At 41.6% G+C, this 21,048-nt stretch overlaps 2 protein-coding genes and 1 long non-coding RNA gene across 14 annotated transcripts in view; 2 read left to right on the top strand and 1 right to left on the bottom strand.

Moving 5' to 3' along the window:
- tnika (TRAF2 and NCK interacting kinase a) overlaps positions 1-11,520 on the top strand; it is a 69,857-nt gene extending 58,337 nt beyond the window's left edge. For 3 of the 12 annotated variants that reach the window (XM_086182267.1, XM_086182268.1, XM_086182261.1), the window contains 15 exons: positions 204-227; positions 1,163-1,231; positions 1,533-1,639; positions 1,812-1,914; positions 2,465-2,611; positions 2,886-2,985; positions 3,091-3,261; positions 3,368-3,511; positions 3,899-4,033; positions 4,229-4,329; positions 4,421-4,570; positions 5,914-5,931; positions 6,695-6,854; positions 7,572-7,711; positions 8,979-11,519. In XM_086182267.1, the coding sequence (XP_086038393.1) occupies positions 204-227; positions 1,163-1,231; positions 1,533-1,639; positions 1,812-1,914; positions 2,465-2,611; positions 2,886-2,985; positions 3,091-3,261; positions 3,368-3,511; positions 3,899-4,033; positions 4,229-4,329; positions 4,421-4,570; positions 5,914-5,931; positions 6,695-6,854; positions 7,572-7,711; positions 8,979-9,062 (1,653 nt within the window). In that variant the 3' untranslated portion in view covers positions 9,063-11,519. Of the gene's footprint in view, positions 1-203; positions 228-1,162; positions 1,232-1,532; positions 1,640-1,811; positions 1,915-2,464; positions 2,612-2,885; positions 2,986-3,090; positions 3,262-3,367; positions 3,512-3,898; positions 4,034-4,228; positions 4,330-4,420; positions 4,571-5,913; positions 5,932-6,694; positions 6,855-7,571; positions 7,712-8,978 lie in introns of all 12 variants that reach the window. The other 9 variants (XM_086182272.1, XM_086182264.1, XM_086182269.1 and 6 more) reach the window with 5 other exon arrangements.
- On the bottom strand, positions 37-13,059 carry LOC147246310 (uncharacterized). Its single transcript, XR_015109721.1, has 4 exons — positions 12,816-13,059; positions 12,623-12,697; positions 8,612-8,661; positions 37-205 (listed from the first exon to the last, which is right to left on the bottom strand). It is a non-coding gene; the product is annotated as an uncharacterized LOC147246310 (long non-coding RNA).
- Positions 12,014-19,268, top strand: slc2a2 (solute carrier family 2 member 2). The gene is made up of 12 exons (XM_086182275.1): positions 12,014-12,146; positions 12,636-12,731; positions 13,453-13,655; positions 13,794-13,918; positions 14,437-14,552; positions 14,647-14,809; positions 14,923-15,029; positions 15,974-16,054; positions 16,294-16,398; positions 16,488-16,589; positions 17,246-17,449; positions 17,548-19,268. Exons 1-12 carry the CDS (start codon positions 12,132-12,134, stop codon positions 17,749-17,751), a joined length of 1,521 nt encoding a protein of 506 aa, XP_086038401.1. The 5' UTR covers positions 12,014-12,131; the 3' UTR covers positions 17,752-19,268.
- The last annotated feature ends 1,780 nt before the right edge of the window (positions 19,269-21,048 follow it).

Genomic DNA, 21,048 nt, shown 5'->3' with positions numbered 1-21,048 from the left:
GTTTTACGCACGCGCGCGCACACACACACACACACACACACACACACACACACACACACACACACACACACACACACACACACACACACCCTTCACCCTCTTTCACAGCAGTCTCCTCTCTGGAAGTCTCTCCGGGGTCCTTCTCCTGTTTTCTGCTGTTCATCGTACTTTTCTTTTTCTGTCTCTCTCGTTTCATCCTTCAGAGCTATAAGAAAGCCATAGATGAGGTTAGTGACGCTCGAGTCGCTTCTCCTTTATCCTGGTTTTCCTTTGCCTCAATCTTCAGAGCTCCTCTAATTTCCCCTGGCATGGTGAAGTTAGTTGGTTTCACAGGAGGAGGATATTTTTTTTCTTTCAGCTTTGAATTATCAGGGTCCCAGGGTGATGGCAGTGCATGCGTGCGTCTACACACAACTTTGGGAGTGTATGTGGATGCTGGTGTGTAGACATGCATGTGTGTGTGTGAGTGCATAGGGTGTGTGTGTGTGTGTGTGTGTGTGCGTGTGTGTGTGCGCGTGTGTGTGCGCGTGTGTGTGTGTGTGTGTGTGTGTGTGTGTGTGTGTGTGTGTGTTGAACCTGTACTGCCAAGCACCTGAACATTTCTGAACATCTTTTCCTGTTTCTATGTTGCCATGGTTACTGGTCAGGAGGAGCTGGTAAGCCCTACGTGTATGACAAGTCTGTCCTCCCACGTGTTTGCATGATATGATCTGACCCATTAGTGAGGTTGAATGGGGAGGGGGGGGGGGGTGGCGTAGAGTGGAGGAACCACAGGGAAGTTGGCATGAGGGTAGAGAAGTTGCAGATCGATGCTAAACTCCAGCTTGATTATTTCTCCTCCTATTTACTTGTGTTCATAAAGTGAATATTTACTCTGGAGTGAATAATTGTGCTAATCTTTGATCACATCTTAAATCATAAAAAAAAACCAACACATGCTGGTAAAACTGGTCTCAGATAAGCACTCTTGTTCAAGGACACATATAGTATGTTTACGGTCCTGGATGTTTGCGTGGCAACATGATGCTGATTGTTGGCCCCGTCTCTGTCCCCCTCATCCTTGTATGTGCCTGGGCCTCTTACTACTTAAGTTATGAGACTGATGCAGATAAAGTAAATAACTGCTCCTGTTTGTTCTGTCTTCTTCTGTGTCTTTCTTCAGGACCTAAGTGCATTGGCTAAGGAACTCCGAGAACTGAGGGTAGAGGAGGGGAGCAGGCCTCCAGTCAAGGTGGAATTACTTTTAGGATAGTTGATGCTTTATAAGTGAATCTATTTAATTGGCTATAATCAAGGTCATTACAAGATAAAATATTGCTGAGAATGACTCCACAGCAAAGCCAAAGGCTCATTTCTTTATGCTCCCTGTGTAAAACTGGTAATAAGTCAAAGATGAAGATCACCTCGAGATTTGACAAGCAAAATATTGACGGCCATTCACAGCCATTTCTGTGAAAACCATTTCTAGATTGTTGTTGCTTTAAAAATCAATAATTAAAATCAATGTGTCTTCTTCATGCATTCTGATAAAGGTGACAGACTACTCTTCCTCTAGCGAAGAATCTGAAAGCAGTGACGAAGACGGGGAGACGGTTGGACATGACGGTACCGTTGCCGTTAGCGACATCCCTCGCATCATGTAAGTTGTCCTCTGCCGGTCCTGTCACTGCTCATTTGTGTTGGAACATGTATGTCTGTGAAATACGCATCACACCAGAAGCTTGCCAGTATAGTTTTGGTACAATTGTTTGTGTGTGTGTGTGTGTGTGTGTGTGTGTGTGTGTGTGTGTGTGTGTGTGTTTGCACTGCAGGCCAGCAGTGCAGGGCAGCAATGAGTCGTATGGAGGGCTAACAGAGGACTCTCTGGGTGATGCCTACAATAGCTCCAAGGACAGCACTCTGGTGATGAGAGAGGTAGTGATTCTACATACATACACATGCTACAAGCTACATAAAATTTGAGATAAAAGAATGTGAAGATGTATATATATTTAAGAATATATATATATATATATATATATATATATATATATATATGTTTGTGTGTGTGTGTGTGTGTGTGTGTGTGTGTGTGTGTGCTAAACAAATCATGGATGTTAAAGGTAAACACAAGCCCCAAGAATCTCCTGTCTCGTGTGAACATGGCTCAAGAATATAATGTGTACAACTCCAGAAGGGGATTTTAATCCCTAAGAAAAAAATGCACATCAAGGAATTAAAACACTAAATATGTGCAATGGCCAAGGTGGCAAGCTGCTGCAGGGTCCATTTCTCCCACCCTAAAAAAATAATGGATTAGTCCTTGAAGACCATTGAGAGAAAACAGTTTTCTCCATATGAAAGCAATTTTGGTCGCTTAACCGGCTGACCAACCGACCCGAAAACGACAGCACCAATATTTTGCTCCCTTGTCATCATCTGCGTTTTATTTCTTAGCTCACAACTCTTCTCTCCTCTGTCTAAGGCTGAAGAGAGGAGGAGAGGTGGTCACACAGAGAGCAATGGGTTTGGGAATCACAGTAACCATGGTAACCTCCCTGACCTGGTGCAGCAGAGCAACTCCCCTTCAGCCACACCGACGGCCCTTCAGGAACTGGGTGACATGGCTGAGGTTAGACACACACTCATCACTTCATTTGATAAATCAGGAAATTGTATCTAAAGTATTTGAAAATCACCTCTGAACAAGAGTTTATTTGTGTAATTTTATCAATCCTTTATAACAATATCTGGATGTTCAGTTGGGATTTTTACTTTTTCTGGCAGATTTGTTTTTTACATCCTTACATGATCTCTTTTTCCTGAGTCTGAGATGCTGACATGTCTTTTGGTGTCTCTATCTCCATATATTACTAATTAATTACATTCTTTTTTCTGTCTTACAGTTCGGTTTGGGCGGATCCAAAGCATCCTTCACCCCATTTGTTGATCCACGTGTCTATCAAACCTCCCCCAGTGATAATGACAATGAGAACTCAGCAGCTGGTGAGGAAACCCTTACGAAGCTTTAGTTTACACCTTTAATGTATCCAGCCTCATCATTCCTGCATAATCACTTTGTCTTTTTTTTTTTTTTTTTTGGTATCACAGCGATGTTTGCAAATGAGCTTCTGAGGCAGGAACAAGCCAGACTAAATGAAGCCAGGAAGATCTCTGTTGTCAACGTCAACCCGACTAACATCAGACCCCACAGTGACACGCCAGAGATCCGCAAATACAAGAAACGCTTCAACTCTGAGATCCTTTGTGCTGCACTCTGGGGTAGGAGGCCTTATAAAAAACAAAAGACAAAACAAAACAAGAGAATCTACCTCCATCTGTCATTTTTATATATTTTTCTGACTCCTGCCCGCCTGTGTATGTTCAGGCGTGAACCTGCTGGTGGGAACAGAGAACGGTCTCATGCTGCTTGACCGAAGCGGACAGGGAAAAGTGTATAACCTGATTACCAGACGCCGTTTTCTACAGATGGATGTGCTAGAGGGGCTGAATGTGCTGGTCACCATATCTGGTAGGTCCAGCACACAGAGTGAACGCACAGCTTCTTCATGTTCTAGGAAGAAGTGTACTCATATTTACCTCAGACAAATGCAGGGGGGCATGGCTTTTGTAACATGGTAACAGGTTTTTCTGCAAATTTGATGTGTGTTTTAATCTCTCCTTTTCAAATACACTTGAAATTTCAACTCAAAAACACAAGAATAGAAGTAAATACACATTATGTGTCATATATTGAATGATAATGGTGGTAATGAAAGCAAAACCAAGACATATTTGGAATCTAAGTAATTTCAGTTTGACTTTGTGCTTCTTAAAGCCTAAAAAGTTTTGATTTGATGGTTGTTTTTTTTTAAATGTAAAAACATATTTGATCCCCCTTGTGTCCCACCTCTGTCAGGGAAAAAGAATAAACTGCGTGTCTACTACCTGTCCTGGCTGAGGAACAGAATATTACACAATGACCCGGAAGTAGAGAAGAAGCAGGGTTGGATTACAGTTGGGGAGCTGGAGGGCTGTGTGCATTATAAAGTTGGTAAGAGTGTGTTTCAGTGTATGAGTGATGAATAATGTTGGCATGCAGAAATGGTTCGTAAATACAAAATAAATGGTTCATAAAAGGATCGACTTTGTATGAATATTCAATATTTGGGTTTCTGCTATCAAGGTGCAAACGTGTTTTTCTTGGAATGTTTTCCAGTGATATAAAATGTTTTTCTTGTGTTCCCAGTCAAATATGAAAGGATTAAATTCCTGGTGATCGCTTTGAAGAACTCTGTGGAAATCTACGCCTGGGCTCCCAAACCGTATCACAAGTTCATGGCGTTTAAGGTACAGAAACCTGGGACACACATATTAGATGCTGAGTCATGGTTGATGTTGAATATTTCCTTCATTTCCGTCATCATCATCATCCTTTCAGTCATTCAGCGAGTTACAGCATCGTCCTCAGCTAGTTGACCTGACCGTGGAGGAAGGTCAAAGGTTGAAGGTCATCTACGGCTCCAGTGTGGGCTTTCATGTCATCGATGTGGACTCGGGCAACCCCTACGACATCTATATCCCCTCACATGTAAGTTCAGGCCTGCGTTGTGTGTGTGTGCGAACGTGTGTGTGTGTGTGTGTGCGAACGTGTGTGTGTGCGTGTGTGTGTGTGTGTGTGTGTGTGTGTGAAGTCAGAATCAGAAGCTTTGCTCCTCAGGGTTGTTTTACAGCAGTACGATAGATTTCTTTTAACAAAGTACTCGCTTGACTGATTAACTGGTGTGCAAGGGACAGACTGATGGTTTTTCTACCTTTATTTTAATATGATTTTTGTGGATTGTTAATTATGAAATGTCTTGGTTAAACACACAGAACACACAGTAGGTCTCAAACAGTTACCTTTCTTTCTTTTATGGAAGTGCATTGCATTCATGATGAGAAAAAGTCACCTCGCGATGAGATCGGGATTTTATAATTGCAAGAGTTTTCTACTGATGAGATCAGATTCCTCTGAAAAATTTGTCATAAAAACATTTGTCAGAACACATCGACAGTACGGATAGTGAGCAAACCTGCTGCAGCGCATGCTTAAGTGTTTGACGTATGTTCAGCGTAATGTCTTTAAAAGGAACGTGTTGATGTTCTCCAATTGTTTTTTTTGTCATCATATGACTGCGTGCTATAATGATGGATCACTAAATAAACAAGATAATCTTTTATTGGTCCTACAGACGGATAAATTCCTGGTGTTACAACAACAGCAACAACAAAAGAACTTAATAAGTAACCATGCCACTTAAAATATAAGAAAAATGGTAATATTTATATATAAAATATCAGTAAGGAAATAGAAACAGAAATGGACATGTAAACTTTGGTTGGAGCGATATATGATTCCCAATTAAATGATGATCACACGGTTTTGAATGAAATGAAATACCCTGAGTGAAAAACACAGGTTTAATATATTTAATCTTTTATTTTTTTTGTTGTTGCTGCGTTTCAGTGGAAGCAGTCAGCCATCGATTGTAGTGATTCAGTCACTCGTGAAAGCTGCAGCTGTTCAACTGCTCGGACCTGTTGCGTGCTTGCATGGAAATAAGGTTTGGGACTCGATCCCAGATTAGTTTGGAAATAAGGTTTGGCACTTGCCCTCTGGTTACTTTGTTCAAGGGTGGTGTCCCTAATAACGTGCTTTTACTCAAATCTCATTCAAATGCTGCCAAATGTTTGGTTTAGCAACAATTATTCAACTCTACAAACCTCGGAATTCAGTAATCAGAACACGCACACACAGTGGATGACATTTATGCTGTTGCAGGTGCTCTAAAAGAACATTGCTCAGCTCTGGAGGGTGATTGTCTTTTACTGTTTACCACCTTTCATCCACGCTTCCTCTTCTCTCTCCTTCCCTGCCAACTTCTCTTTCAGTGCGCCAAAGAAATGAAGGTGACATCCTGCCATCCACCCTTTAGAGTAGATCAATAGATCTTTAGTGAAACCTCATAGTGGATGCACAGCAATACTACATGTGTCTATGTGCAGTACAGTTAACAGATAATTTAGCTGGAAATCTGTCTGTGTGAATAAATTCATCTTACCCGCAGTAGTGAATGAGCCACAACAAGCAAATACTACAAATTGGTGGGGTTTTTTTAAATTAAAATTCAAAATTCCATTCAGGTTAACATTTAACAGTCTGATGTACTCATAGTGGTTTACTGCCATTTTCTCGTCTGCTAGGTCTAAATTGAATCATAAATACGGACATGTACAAACAAAATACTGCCATGTGTCTTGTTTTTTATGGGTCAAGATGAGTTTTTTCAGTACACTGTCACTCGTGTCATACTGATATCATCCCTTGCTGTGCTCCTGAGTCACATCTCGTGTGGGTTAAGCGCACAGATTCACACTAATGTACATCTCTGTGGGTGTTCACACATCGGATGGTGTCTGTGTTGATAGGAAAATGCCTATTCTTGACATACAGTATTACTGTTTACTGCATTCATGCTCTTGACATTTTTCAGCCTTTTCAGTCACCCAGATATGCTCTTAGAGGATTAGAGAAGCCAGTCCAAAATCTGCCAGACAGCTAAATACTGTTGCGTTAAATGCTTATGAAAGCTCTGTAATATTTTAATCTACGGTAGATTATGGTTACATTTGACAGATTTTAAACGAAGCATGTGAAATGTGTCCGTGTTAGATCCAGAGCCAGGTGACGCCTCACGCCATCGTGGTGCTGCCCAAGACTGATGGGATGGAGATGTTGCTGTGTTACGAGGACGAGGGCGTCTACGTCAACACGTACGGACGCATCACAAAGGACGTGGTGCTACAGTGGGGAGAGATGCCTACCTCTGTTGGTATGTCACACATCCACGCGTGTGTACACGTATGAAAACATCAGAGACATATTCAGATTGAAGATAAACTTTTAAAACAAAATTCAGTAAACTTGACTTTAGTGTTGTACTGTTGCTAAATGCGCCGCAAGGTCTCTGGGAGTTGAGCATGTGGGGGGGTTCATCTAAGGTTTAATTGTATTCAAAAATCAGCCTATAACGTCAGCCCTCAAAGAAAAAGGCCTCTAGAGGTGCTCGGAAGGAACAAGAAAGACGGGCAAGTGGGGGTAAAAGTTTAAGATGGAGGAAATTTTAATGGAGGGCCGACATGGAAAGGTGAAGGAACGAGAAACAGAAAAAAGAACAATTGTATGCTAGAGGCCAGGTGATGTGTATAAGACCTGGAAAGGTATCAAGCCCATACTATTTGTTTTCTTGTATTTTAGTGCCCTCATGTGGCAGTTTGATATATTACAAATGTGGTTGTCGGAAGGTTTCACAGAATTTTATATAGCTGAAAATAATTATTCATTATTGTGTCCTTTTTTATTTAAAAAAATAATAATAGAAATCTTTTCATCTTGGATCATATGTTATTGTTAAAAAGCCAACAAAAGTGAATAAAACTCATGCAAAAAATTTAAAATGTATCAAATGAAAGTTGCCACATGGTGAGTTGTCATAAATGTATATTTTTTTTGTATTTTTTTACTAATCTGGCGTTCTTCCCTTTTGCAGCCTATATCCATTCTAATCAGATTATGGGCTGGGGTGAGAAAGCCATAGAGATCCGCTCGGTGGAGACGGGTCACCTGGATGGAGTCTTCATGCACAAGAGAGCCCAGAGACTCAAGTTCCTCTGTGAGCGTAACGACAAGGTAAAACACAACTTGATTATGATGCTAAGTTGATTCATGCAAACCTCATAACCATTAAAATGTTTCATTATTACTCTTTTATTTAGTCTCCAGTTAACGGATTGGCTGTGGCACTGCGAATGTGCACCACTGACTGTGAGCACCGCGTGTTATGGTTTAGAGATCTTGTGTTGCACAAGGACTGACAACTGCAATGATACATGTTAACTGTGAGATTGAGTCAGTAAAAAAAAAACAACGATCATCTACAATATGAATTCTACATATCATCACATTTTCAAATGTAGACCGTTGTGTGCATATAAATCATGAAATAATGCTAAGAATGTCAAAACCTTCCTAATACAATCAGAAATACTTCTAATTGTGTAGTGTAGGTACTGTACTCTCTTACAATTACGTCGGGTGCCAGGCAGGATAATACCCACTCTTATGTATCGCAAATCTGTCTCTTTAAAAAAAAATCTAAAAATGTGAATATATAGACGAGAGATGACCTGGACAGCGTTTGACCTTACTACAAGGTAAAAGGTAATGAAACTCCGCTCAAAAATCCAGTGTGGCTTAGCGCTCGTGCTTGTCTGTAAGCACAAGGTTCAAAATAAAACGTAATAGCTCATTCCCAGGTCATGTGTTTGTTTTTTTTGTGTTTTTTTTAGTTCAGTTCTATAGATCTGAAGATTAGGGTCAGAAAAGGTGTTTGGGGTGAGTGTTTTCGGCTCCTATCAGTTCAGTGTGAAAACCCATGAATGGGAGTCGTCATGAGAGGTTATGCATGTGTGCGCGTGTGTGGATGCTGTTCAGTTCAGGGAGTGTGAAGTGGATTGAGAGGGGAAGCTTTAATATGGAGTGAAGGGGGTGAGTTAGAGGGAGGAGGCTGGGAGAAGCCAGGAGACTCACCTGAACCACTGCATCCAAGCAAGTCCACCAGAGCGAAGAACCCGACCAACCTTGAATTTCAACATTAACAATACAGAATTATTTGAAGAAAATCATCGATATTGTTGACAGTTTTATTCTTGAAAACTTTTTGCTTTAATTGTTTTGCACACGAATGAATTGAATAAAAACATCCAGTTGTTGAAAGATCAGAGAATCTTAAGAACAAGTCAGGAAGCGGAACAAACATCCGGACCATTTTTTGGACAACAGTGGGGAAAAAAATCCCCAACAACATCTATAAACCCTCAAAGAAATGAGTCACCATGAATTAAATGTGCTAAGAATTTGCTTTTGTAAATGTTTCCAATTGTCCCTTTCTCTCCAGGTATTCTTTGCATCTGTGCGTTCGGGAGGTAGCAGCCAAGTTTTCTTCATGACCCTCAACAGAAACTCTATGATGAACTGGTGAAGGCTCCTCCCATGTACCAGCCTGCCTCACTCTCCCATTGGCCAGCATGGCGACCCACCACGGCTCACGTCACAAGTCATGAACCTGATCGACTGAGAGGGCCACAACTGAACTCTCTCTTAAGAGTAGCGAAGCTCAAAAGGTGTAGAAAAAAACAAACAAGTAGTTGCAGTTCTAATGAAGCCCAGGTTATTTTGGGTCATGCAGAGAAGCCATTGTTAATCAACTGACTGGCAAACTGGTGCCACTGACTTTCTAAATACTCGCTTTTTTCTCCGTCTCCATCCGCAACTGTTTTCCATCTCTCTCTCTCTGTAAAGGACCGGTGCATTCAACAATTGTAGAGCTGCACTTTGAGCCTGCCTCCCTCGATTTGTCCTTTTTGTCGCCTCTCCTCCTCCTCCTCCTCCTCCTCCACCTGGATCTACTTTTTCAGTCCTGTGACACCAACATTGTTCAATCCTCTCCTTCTATCTGCCGTGAGCGAACCCTTCCCAGAGATCTACACCTCAGAGGAAGACGAGATGGATCTGATTCGATAGGAATTCATTTTGATGATTAGAACAGAGCAGGGAGGCCATTTGAGGGGAGGGTGAGAAGAAGAGGACCTGATTATTTCTCCTCTGTCACTCCCTTTCCTCCTGCTCCTCTTCCTCCTAGGATCTAGTGTTTGCTAAGAGAGATGTGGCGAGGCAAGACACCGGCAGGTTAGAACAGTATGCAAATATGACATCTGTGTCCCTTTAAAATGAAATCACAGATCCTTATTGTCCTCTTTCCTCCTGGTAGCCTCCCCTTCCTCCTCCTGCTCCTCCTCCTCCTCCTCCTCCTCCTCATCATCATCATCTCTCTTGTCTTCACTCTTTAAACTCTTGAAGGTGCTGCATCAGATATACTGTAATAATAAATGAACAATGTCATTCTGTTCATTGTTTATTTCTGTTCTTTGCTTTGTTTTTCTGTGTAGAGTGGGTCAGTCAGTCTTTGAGGCTCAATGAATTGTACAGCACATGTGTGTCTGTGTGTGTGTGTGTGTGTGTGTGTGTGTGTGCGTGCGTGCGTGTGAGAGAGTGCGCGCGCGTGTTTCACTTGATGTTGAAACGAGTCCCATTCAAATCAAGTTCCAATCAAAGTGGGATGTTGAAATCAGTGTCTAGGAAAAGAATCGAATAATCCCGTTCCTGTGCTTTGACCTTACTGTGATCAAGGAAAAACTAAGTGTGTTTTTCCTGGCAGATTCATGGCGTTATCTTCTTCGTAGGGTGTTTATAAATTGGTGTGTGTACACCAATTTGCAAATAATAATTAGTAAAATTACTGGTTGATTTTTTTTTTTTTTTGGTTTGTTTTTATCTGTATGTATGTTTCTGGTTCCTGTAGCACAGTAAGATTTGAAATGGCGTGGGACATCTTGAATATCACAGGATAACCAACTATTGGCTCACTCACTGTTGAATGCTCCCATGTCCTTTTGAGTCCTGGTTCTTCTGATTTAGGCTACTAACTGTTTGTACTGTGCCTAGCATGATGTCAGCAAAACAAAACAAAAGCAAAAAAAAAACGACAAGCAAACAAACACACAAAAAAAGAGGCCAAAAGATCATCGCACTATAAATGAAAATTCTCTTGCCTATGAATTAACCCATTTCTAATATAATTTGTCTCTCTGAATGGAGATTAACAAAAATACTTTTTATTTATTCTTTGCAAGGAGTAACTGAAAGATGACAAAATCTTACAATTTTATTCCAAAAATATTTAGTTTAGCTTAAATAAAATACATTTTGAAACCTGTAACTCTATTAAGGTTGGACGAGTTGACCAGTTTAATGCAGATTAGTCCTTTTATGTTTTGTTGCTGGTTTGGCGGCCTCGCGCAAGACACGTCATAAAAGAAGACACGCGTTCCCCGGTGATGCAATCGACACAGAAGATTAAATGTTCCACGTGCGTTCTGTCGTTTTTCCTGTGCAGCTGTGAGTTTGGTTCACTCGTCTGTGTTCGGTGGAGCAGGCTAACATTTTTAGCAATAAAGAACCGAGCTGAAGAAACCACTGTCTTCCCTGTGTGTGTGTGTGTGTGTGTGTGTGTGTGTGTGTGTGTGTGTGTGTGTGTGTGTGTGTGTGCGTGTGTGTGTGTGTGTGCGTTTGTGCGTGCGTGTGCATGCAGCTGGGTGTGTGATTAATGAGCAAGTGTGTGAATGGGGCATTAATAATAATGTTTGTCCATTATGGAATTCACTCTTCCCTTTGGAAATGTTGATGGTCATTACACTGAGGACTCTCCTTTCAAAGACAAAACCACTGTATTCTTTATTCTGTTAATTTCTTGTTTTCTTTATTTTGAAAGAGCATTACTAATGTCCTGTTTTGGGATTTATTTGTTTTGTAAAAGAGATGCTGTAAGAGAGAAATAAAAGACTAGAGCATTATGCTGTTTTTCTGGAGTCCTGTACGTTGCTTTTTTCTATGATGTGCTTGTCTGAGTGGGTTTTGCAAGTTTTCAGTCAGACTTTGTCCGTCAGTATAATCATTAACTGCAATAGTGTTTGTGTGTGTGTGTGTGTGTGTGTGTGTGTGTGTGTGTGTGTGTGTGTGTGTGTGTGAGACTTGGTGACCAGATGTGACAATATTTAAAAAAAACAACGTGTACTTACTTTGGGGGAAAATTTTTCTTCTTTTTAAAATATTTAATACAGAGCATAACTGTCCATGATGATTAAAAAAAAATCACAACACACATGTTACAGCACCCATTCACTTTTCTCAAACACATTTTGAACCGTCTCAATGTTTTGTGACTTCCATTATCGTTTAATTGCAACACTGCTTTATTAAAGTTGCAAGACTTCCCTCAGCACTGTTGGGGTATGTGTGTGTGTGTGTGTGTGTGTGTGTGTGTGTGTGTGTGTGTGTGTGTGTGTGTGTGTGTGTGTGTGTGTGTGTGAGAGAGAGATAGAGAGAGAGAGATTCCATGTAACCTGTGCATGTGTTTGTGTGGGGACACTGCGTGATCATAGGCCATTACCTTTCCTCTTGGCTAACGACTGGCTGACACTCTGGACCCATTATGGAGTCAAGAAAGGTAAGATTAAACGTTCTCATATCCCCTAAAGTTTAGGAGATGTCCTAAGATATCAGCATTTAGGGCCTGAACTGTTATATCATGAAAGGAGGATTTGCAAACAGTTTCACTGCAAGTAAATAAAAAAAAAAAGTGGTAGAAAATGGCTGAATTTGTCTCCATTTGTTCAGTTTGTTTACTATTGTTACACAAGTCATACATGAATCCTCAGTGTGTTTGCCACAACTGGATTCAGTTCAAATTTAATTTTTTTTTTTTCAATTACAACATATGTGAAATTAATCTGTTGCTGCTGGAGAGTAGATGCCAAACTATCGATGTGGTAATTACAGTCTTTATTTTTACATTTTCTGATCATGTATCTTCTCTGTGCTCTGAGTTCGAAATTTTACTTTACCCTGCTTGTGTGCATGTTTGTGGCTGAATTTGTGTGTATATCTGTATGTTTGTGTATGCGTGCTTATTAAATGCATTACCTCGCTCTTGCAGCAGCTAACGGGTACGCTGGCTGTGGCTGTGTTCACTGCAGCTCTGGGGTCCCTGCAGTACGGCTACAGTTTGGGAGTAATCAATGCACCCCAGAAGGCAAGTTATATGTTATCACCAGCCATAAAACAAGTGCAAAGAGACTATATAAGAGCAGTGTGAGAGATCCGGGGACAGACTTACCCACGCTGACCCTGTCCAGCTATACTCAGGCGGCGTGCACTGATAGTCTCCCCTCATCAGACTGCTCATTACATCTCTGTGTAGATGAGCTGTAGGTTTTGAAGCCGTGGCAGCAAAGAACCTGGAGGGCTGAGCTTCCTCTTCACAGCCATGTATGTCCTGAAATCAGAACTCATGCAGGCTTTTGCTCAGGAGAGACAACCTACAAATATATGCAAATGTGCCAGTAATGCTTCCTCCTGCTCCGGCGCCTCCTAGTCTGAAAAATGTTTATCAGTCTTATCAGTATACAAACTGAAATTGTAGGGTAAAAGATTTAAAAGTTACAGCCTGTTCTGGGTTACAAATCTTTTTTGAAATTATCCGTAACTCTGCATGAGACCATCAACACTAGTCTCACCACTGTACCCTGCAATTAGAGAGTGCAGTTCTTTTCTAAATTGACTGCTGATTTAACTTAACTAATTAAGTTTACATAATGGAAACACGCGTCATTATTGAGATGCATAAACCTGCTTCACATTTGGTTTTCTTAATCAGTTCTGTATTCACAGGTGTTTGATTCAAGTGTGTGTGCGTGTGTATATCTGTGTGAGCAGCTGTGCTCAGTGGTGACACAAAAATGTTTGTGTCGTAGGTCATCGAGAGGCATTATGGACGGTCCCTGGGGGTGTGGTCTGAAGAGGCTGCTGTCCGCTCTGCAAACAGCACAGAGGATGTGTTTGAAGCGGGAGAACACCCCGCTGTAATAATGTATTGGTCATTATCAGTGGCAATCTTTTCTGTCGGTGGCGTGTTATCCTCTTTCCTGGTGGGATTTGTGGGAGACCTGAAAGGCAGGTGAGAGGACAGGTAGCCGGAAAAGAATTTAAAAGTTAAATGGAAACTGGGATCAATATGAAGCAAGACCACAGAATACATGTCCTTGTCCATTATCTGTCTCTCTGTGTATCACCTCCCTGTCTGTGCCTCTTCCAGGGTAAAGGGCATGTTAATGATCAATGTTTTGGCCATAGCTGCTGGACTGCTAATGGGGCTTTGCAAGATGTGGAAACCTCATATTATGGTCATCTCAGGCCGCGCCGTTATGGGCTTCTACTGCGGTACGGTAAAGCTGATGTCACAACCAACAATCCATACTCAAATAATGTAGTTGGGAGAAGAACAGCTGCTTTGACAGTTGTATGTGGAGCCATCCATTGTCTTCCGCTTATTCTTATTAAGGGTTTCGGGGGGGCTGGATCCTATCACAGCAGCTACAGGCGAGAGGCGGGGTTCACCCTGGACGGGTCGCCAGTCCATCACAGGACCAACACATAGAGACAGACAACCATTCACACTCACAGTCACACCAACGGTCAATTTAGAGTATCAATCAGCCTCGTCCCCTCTTGATGTCTTTGGACTGTGGGAGGAAGCTGGAGTACCAGAGAGAACCCACACAGGAACAGGGAGAACATGGAGACTCCACACAGAAAGATCCTGTGCCCGAGCCAGGACTCGAACCTGGAACCTTCTTGCTGTGAGGCGACAGTGCTGACCACTGCCGCCCAACTTAATATTAAAGAAAATTCACATGCATCCACAATGTCAGTTAACTAATAATCTGTGTGTGTTTCAGGCTTGACATCTGGGCTAGTGCCTATGTACATAGGAGAGATAGCACCCAAGGCTTACAGAGGGGCCCTGGGGACCTTACACCAGCTGGCTATTGTCACTGGCATTCTAATCAGCCAAGTTAAGGGCACACACACAGTCAAATACACATGGAGCGTCTCTTCATGATGGACCTGGTGTAACCCTAATTGTGTGTATGTGTGTGTGTTTGTAGGTCATAGGCTTGGACTTTTTGCTTGGAAATGATGAAATGTGGCCCCTTTTACTTGGTCTCTCTGGGGCTCCTGCTGTTTTACAAACCCTCATGCTGCCTCTGTGCCCGGAGAGTCCGCGCTACCTTTACATTCTACGGGGCCAGGAGCAAGAAGCTCGAAAAAGTGAGATTCACGCCGCAACTTTTTACCTGCATCATCTATCACACAGTTTTGGCTACTTTTAAAGAAAGGATCTTAAAATGGCAAACAAAATTCATGTAGTCTCCCTATTGCAGGTCTGCTTCGTTTTAAAGGTGCCTATGATCCAACTGCTGATATCGAAGAGATGGAGCGAGAAAAAAAGGAGGGCGACAGGGTGCCCAAGGTCTCAATCGTATCTTTGGTAGGTCTCTATAGAACACACACGGGCTAAATACAGCTCCAGGGCTAAAACTGACCCACAGACCATCGAAATCTGGCCCTCAAAGTTCTCCAAAAAAAAAAAAAAATCAGCTCAAAAAGCAATACCATGCAGGATCAGTTGAATGAATGTATACTGCATTGAAACTCGAGTCCAACAGAGGGCGCTCTCTTCACTTAGATTGAACTGAAGGTCTCAAATTGATTTTACTCATTTAGGTGACAGTAGGAACTGTCGCTGATGTGAATGAGAATTCTTTTCCTTCTGCCCGCCCTCATAAGTTAGGGTTTAAACCTAATACGTCTGATATGCCAACAATGTTCGGTGATTACAACCCCAGGAGACATTTTCTGACCAAGCATGTTATCTTGTCATCAAAGGAAAAAGAAGAAAAGGCCCTGAAACTGTCCTCAAACTCAATTACCAGTCAGTCAATATATTTTACAAAGCGATCCAACTTCCAAGTATCTGCAACAAAAGTTTACTGATATTCAATGAATTTTCATTCACTTTCTTCAGCAGCAATGTTGAAGATAACGGAAGGACTGTGTGTGTTTTTATTAAAAAATGTTGTACGAATATGTTTGAAATCTGCTGAGACACTAGAAGGATCTTTAAGTAAACTGCAACTACAGAGCACTGAGAGCATCGACATTCTTCCTGTTGTCCCAATTAATCACCAACCAATGTACCCTAAGATCTGCTGACTGGTTAAATTATGACACTACTTAAGTTAATAATACTCTGTCTTCCGTATGTACAGTATAAAAGAATGCAGTTTCAAGAATAACTGCAATCAAAAGCAAGTTCCTTTTGTTTATATATTGCATAACAGCAAAACTAACTCTTGCAAAACTTTGAATTTTCAATTTATAGATTCAAAATTCTAACAATAATAACAAGAAATTATTTCATATTCACCCCAGATCTGCTCCTCCGTGTACAGACAGCAGCTGTTTGTTGCTCTCATGATGCACCTTTCTCAGCAGTTCTCCGGCATCAATGCAGTAAGTGTAATAATTGCCGAAACGCTACACCTTTCTGCGTGGTATTCACAATTTGCTGTCATGATAAGATAAAAGGAAAATTTCATTGTCAAAGTACACATTCGCAAGATCAAATGACATCAGTCTGTCCTTCTCTTCCCTTTTTATGGTGGCAAAAGTGTCCCCTCTCTTCTGATGCCTCATACTAACATCAGTGATTTTAGACAGAAATACATGACAATAATCCTTCTGTCTTCAAGATCTTTTATTATTCCACGGCTATCTTCAGTCGGGCTGGTGTTAGGCAGCCAGTTTATGCCACCATTGGAGTTGGGGTTATCAACACTATTTTCACAATGGTGTCTGTAAGTAGCTTAATACCCATACAAGTTATTCCTTCAACAAACATCCCTTGACATTCTCCCACAATGCCACAATATACTTTATCTTCCAGGTTGCTCTGGTGGACAAAGCCGGTCGACGTACTCTGACCCTGGTCGGTCTTGCAGGCATGTGCTGCTGTGCCGTTGCCATGACAGTTGGCCTGAAATTTCAGGTTTGTCCAATTAGTCTAGAAATGGGGTGGAAGGTGACAGATGTCAGTCTTTTAAAGGAATTGTTCAATATTTTGGGAAACATGTCTTTTCACTTTCCTGCCAAGAGTTGATCGATCCCCTTTGACCCAGCATCCCATGTTTTAACTACAAAAAACACACTTCACCCAGAAACATCCCAACAAAATAATAAGACTAAAATATTAGCAGGTGACAGCAGCTCTGGAAACACAGTAGCCCCCACACATGTCTGGAGGCCCATGAGTGATGATTGAGCCAGATTAATTTTGTTAAAGTTCATATGTAGTTTTTTTTTAGGAAAATGCTGCGGACCCTACCTTTACACAATTTGATAAATATTCTGGGTTCATGCTAGAACATGGTTGATGCTAGTTTGAAAAACGTAATATTTTGAAATACTTTCTCAACAAGTGCAGCGAAGTGTTGATTTTGACATATTAATATTCCCTTCATCCTGTGTCACATGTCCTTCATTCCTCCTTAGTTTTCATCTTAATAAGTCGACCTCATTCTGCTTCTTTTAGGAGATGCAGATGTAAGATCGGGGCTCTTTGACGTTTGATCATTTTACATAACGAAGAACCAACCATGGGAGGCAAGGGTTTCCTCTTGACCTATGTACTTCTCTTCCCACTAGAATGACTTTGTCTGGATGAGCTATGTCAGCATGTCAGCTATCTTCCTCTTCGTGAGTTTCTTTGAGATTGGTCCTGGTCCCATTCCGTGGTTTATTGTGGCAGAGCTGTTCAGTCAGGGCCCTCGGCCAGCAGCCATCGCTCTCGCCGGCTGCTGCAACTGGGCCAGCAACTTCATCATAGGCATGACCTTTCCATACATACAGGTAGGCAGAAAGGACAGTGTATACTGTAAGCCATTGCTTCACTGAAATAAAATCAGGTTGTTTCTACTATTGATTTGGCTGCTTTTTTTTCCCCCCAGGACTGGTTGGGCAATTACGTGTTCATCTTGTTTGCTGTGCTGCTTCTGGGCTTCACTGTGTTTATATATCTACGAGTCCCAGAGACCAAGGGCAAGAGCTTTGAGGAAATTGCTGCTGTCTTTCAGAAAGGACGGAAAAAGCTGGAACAGAACCCTAAAGACAATATGGAACTGCAGCACTTCAAAACATCTACAGATGCATGAGACTGTAGCTGTGTGTTTGTATAGCCTGTTTTCACCCTACATACGTTCCTTCAGGCCTACATGTGATCCCTTAACACTAGGTTCAGTCAACCTTATATATTCTCTCACCCCCATGTTCCCTCAGTCATTCATATGTTCTCCTGAGTATATGTTCAGGACCCTAACCCACCCCTACAGACCCTCCCTCAGCCCCATGTTCCCCAAACCCGACATCTGTTGTTTCTGTCGACCTTATATATGTGTTCCCTTAATCCTATGTTCCCTCTACTCTAACATCCAACCCTAATATTGGGCCTAATGTAATGGAGAATGAGATTCATTGAAATGGGGGGGGGGGGGGGGCATGGTGGTGCAGTGGTTAGCACAGTTGCCTCACAGCAAGAAGGTTCCAGGTTCGAGCCTTGGCTCGGGCACAGGGTCTTTCTGTGTAGAATTTGCATGTTCTCCCTGTGCCTGTGTGGGATGACTGTAGGTGTGGCTGTAAGTGTGAATGGTTGTCTGTCTCTATGTGTTGGCCCTGTGAAGGACTGGTGACCCGTCCAGGGGGAACCCCGCCTCTTGCCTGAAGGCTGCTGGGATAGGCTTCAGTCCCCCCGTGACCTTTAACAGGATAAGCAGTAGAAAATGGATGGATGGATGGAAATGAGGGGGGCCAGATGCCCCCCACTTTTTGCACATGTATACAACGACCTGTCGTTCTACTGCTGCATTTGTTTACCCTTACAGTAATGATTTTATCAAAGAAAGGTGATACTTCTTTATAGTTTTTAAGATTTGTTCAAGCGATACAAAAAAAATGCCAAGTGCAGTTACATGCAACTAACTGTTTCTATTATCAGCTGTGCTAGCAGGATGGCACTGTTGCTCTACCTCTTGCCGATGGAAATATCTCAAAAATGTTGGGAAATATTTCCATTTTTTAAAAAAACCTTTAATCTTTATATGTCCCCTACGGGCTAAAACCTAGCAGCTACTGGGATCTGCTAACTGTCCTTCTCGAACTCCTGAGGGGTAGACATGATCCAAACAAGTATCGGGGAGATTGCTCGAAAGACTGGGACACTCAATTGTGCCCTCCTAAAGAACTCTAAAATATTTTGAATCCTTAATGTATCATCTTGTGCCACTGATTGATTTTTACAGTCCTTATGGCAGCGATGAAACGATGCTAAAAAAGTCCCATTCAAACTACGTCATGTGATAACACACTAAACATGGCAAACATTTTGCTGCCATCTTACACACGGGCATGTTCGTATGGAGCCTCAGAGGAGACGTGCATTTTGGAAAAACAATCAATGGAGGAAAAGAAAGAGTACTTTTGAGCGATGCCCTAAAGTTTTTGTGAGAGCCTGTACAAAGTTTTCATGTGAGGTTAATTAATGTACTTTCAGGTCGCTAAAATCTTAAATCAGAACAATGAAACACACACACACACACACACACACACACACACACACACACACACACACACACACACACACACACACACACACGGTAAATTTGTATTTAGAGATTCCTCTTCTATGACGCTTACATAGCTTGGCGTCCAAATTACTTCAGCTGTTTGCTGGAAGTATATAGCGCACAATACTACGTAAAAAGCACTATGTTCTCCAACCACTGATTTGTTCCTCCCCTCCTCATGTCTCTCCATATGTGTACATCATGATGGAGTAAGCAGATTCATTAAGGTGCTAGCATAGCTGTAGACTTACAGTAACATCGTGGAGTCATGTTTACTTTCCAAATGCCTGCCATTGGAAAAAAAAAATTCAATTAGGGATGGGTTCCAGTTGCTGGTTCAATTTTGTTTAGTCTTGTGGTCAGATTCATTGGATCAAAAAATCTTTTTACCTACAACTTTTAACCACTTCAGTCTTTTTTATCAGCTAAAGGCAATGAAAACACAAGTAGCAGATGTCTTATTTGTAGGTGTGGTTGATGGAGATGATCACCAGCTGATGGTAGCTCAGCAGGAGGTTGAACTGTTAATGTGATTCCTGCATTAGGTGTGCGTATGGTGACATGGTCATCTTATTTTCAGTTTGCATGTAAAAAAAAAATAATGCCGGTTTCTGCTATTTGACCTGAATGAATTTCAGCTTATCTTCAAGGAAATATCCAATCCTATAAGCCTTCATATGTTTCATTCAGTATTTGAACACAGTGTTGTCAAAGCCCCATCCCTAATTGAAATCTAAAGTTTTTGGAACTGTGAAATGAATGTAGGAGTAAATTCAATTCTTTAAATAGGCAAGATAAATAATTAAAATACAGTTTTTAATTTTACTTAAAGTCTCTGTTGCTCATTTGTTCCATTTAAATGCTTTATCTTGATATTAACTTTCTCTGGATTTACTCAAATATTTTCAACTACTGCATTGGGAAAACAAAAAATGCATATTTTCATCTCCCTCATGCAATAGAACTTTTTTCGGTCACAAAGATGAAGAACTGGTGTCTTTTAGAGGATTTACACATGACCAATGAATGAGAGCAGAGCACAGATGTTTACTAGATACGAGAGGAAATTTGCTGTGGTTTCAGAGAGGTCTGTTTACAGAAAGACCGTCCCTCTTACGCAGCCCCCAGCAACGCTCCCAGACTGATTTAAGACAAATGACAAGCCAGCTGTGCCAGCCCTCCCCAGTAAACACAGCATTTTCCCCTGAGCTAAACAGCCATTAGTGAACACACACACACACACACACACACACACACACACACACACACACACACACACACACACACACACACACACACACACATGTATATATCACATTGTGAGGACACCAATCTCAGAGTTCTTGGTGAGGACCACCATTTCTACTATAACTGGAATGATGCAAAACTTAGTCCTCTCACTAGATGGGAGTGGAGAGTCAGAATGTCACTTCAAATGTCAAAAAACACAAAGTAAAAAAAAAAATTGTACTTGTCCAGCTGTGAGGACCAACTACTGTTGCTAGGCAGATTTGTGTGTGTTCTCCTTTGAGTATAGATTTTTTTTAAATTTATACAGTTGTGAGGACAGACCCCCTGTTACTAGGCTTTTCATAAAACCAACTAAACATTGTACAGTCTGTTAATGAATTTAACCCCCCCCCCCCCCGCAACCCTTAACAGAAATAAGCAGAAGACAATGGATGGATGAACTAACTCAAATGGATCCGAAAGACAATAAATTATTCAATTACCATACCAGTGAAACTTCATGACAGTCTTTGCATAACTGTCTCTGTTGGTGCATCTGCGCCCCCAGCAGGCTACTGCATCGAAGATGGCAGATGCAAC

Source organism: Aulostomus chinensis, chromosome 17 (genome assembly GCF_037954235.1).
Source record: "Aulostomus chinensis isolate RoL2024-O1b breed Wild chromosome 17, RoL_Achi_v1.0, whole genome shotgun sequence".
NCBI classification, from domain to species: Eukaryota; Metazoa; Chordata; class Actinopteri; order Syngnathiformes; family Aulostomidae; genus Aulostomus; species Aulostomus chinensis.
Note: the sequence above shows the minus strand (reverse complement) of the source record. Positions and strands in the feature narration are given on the sequence as shown.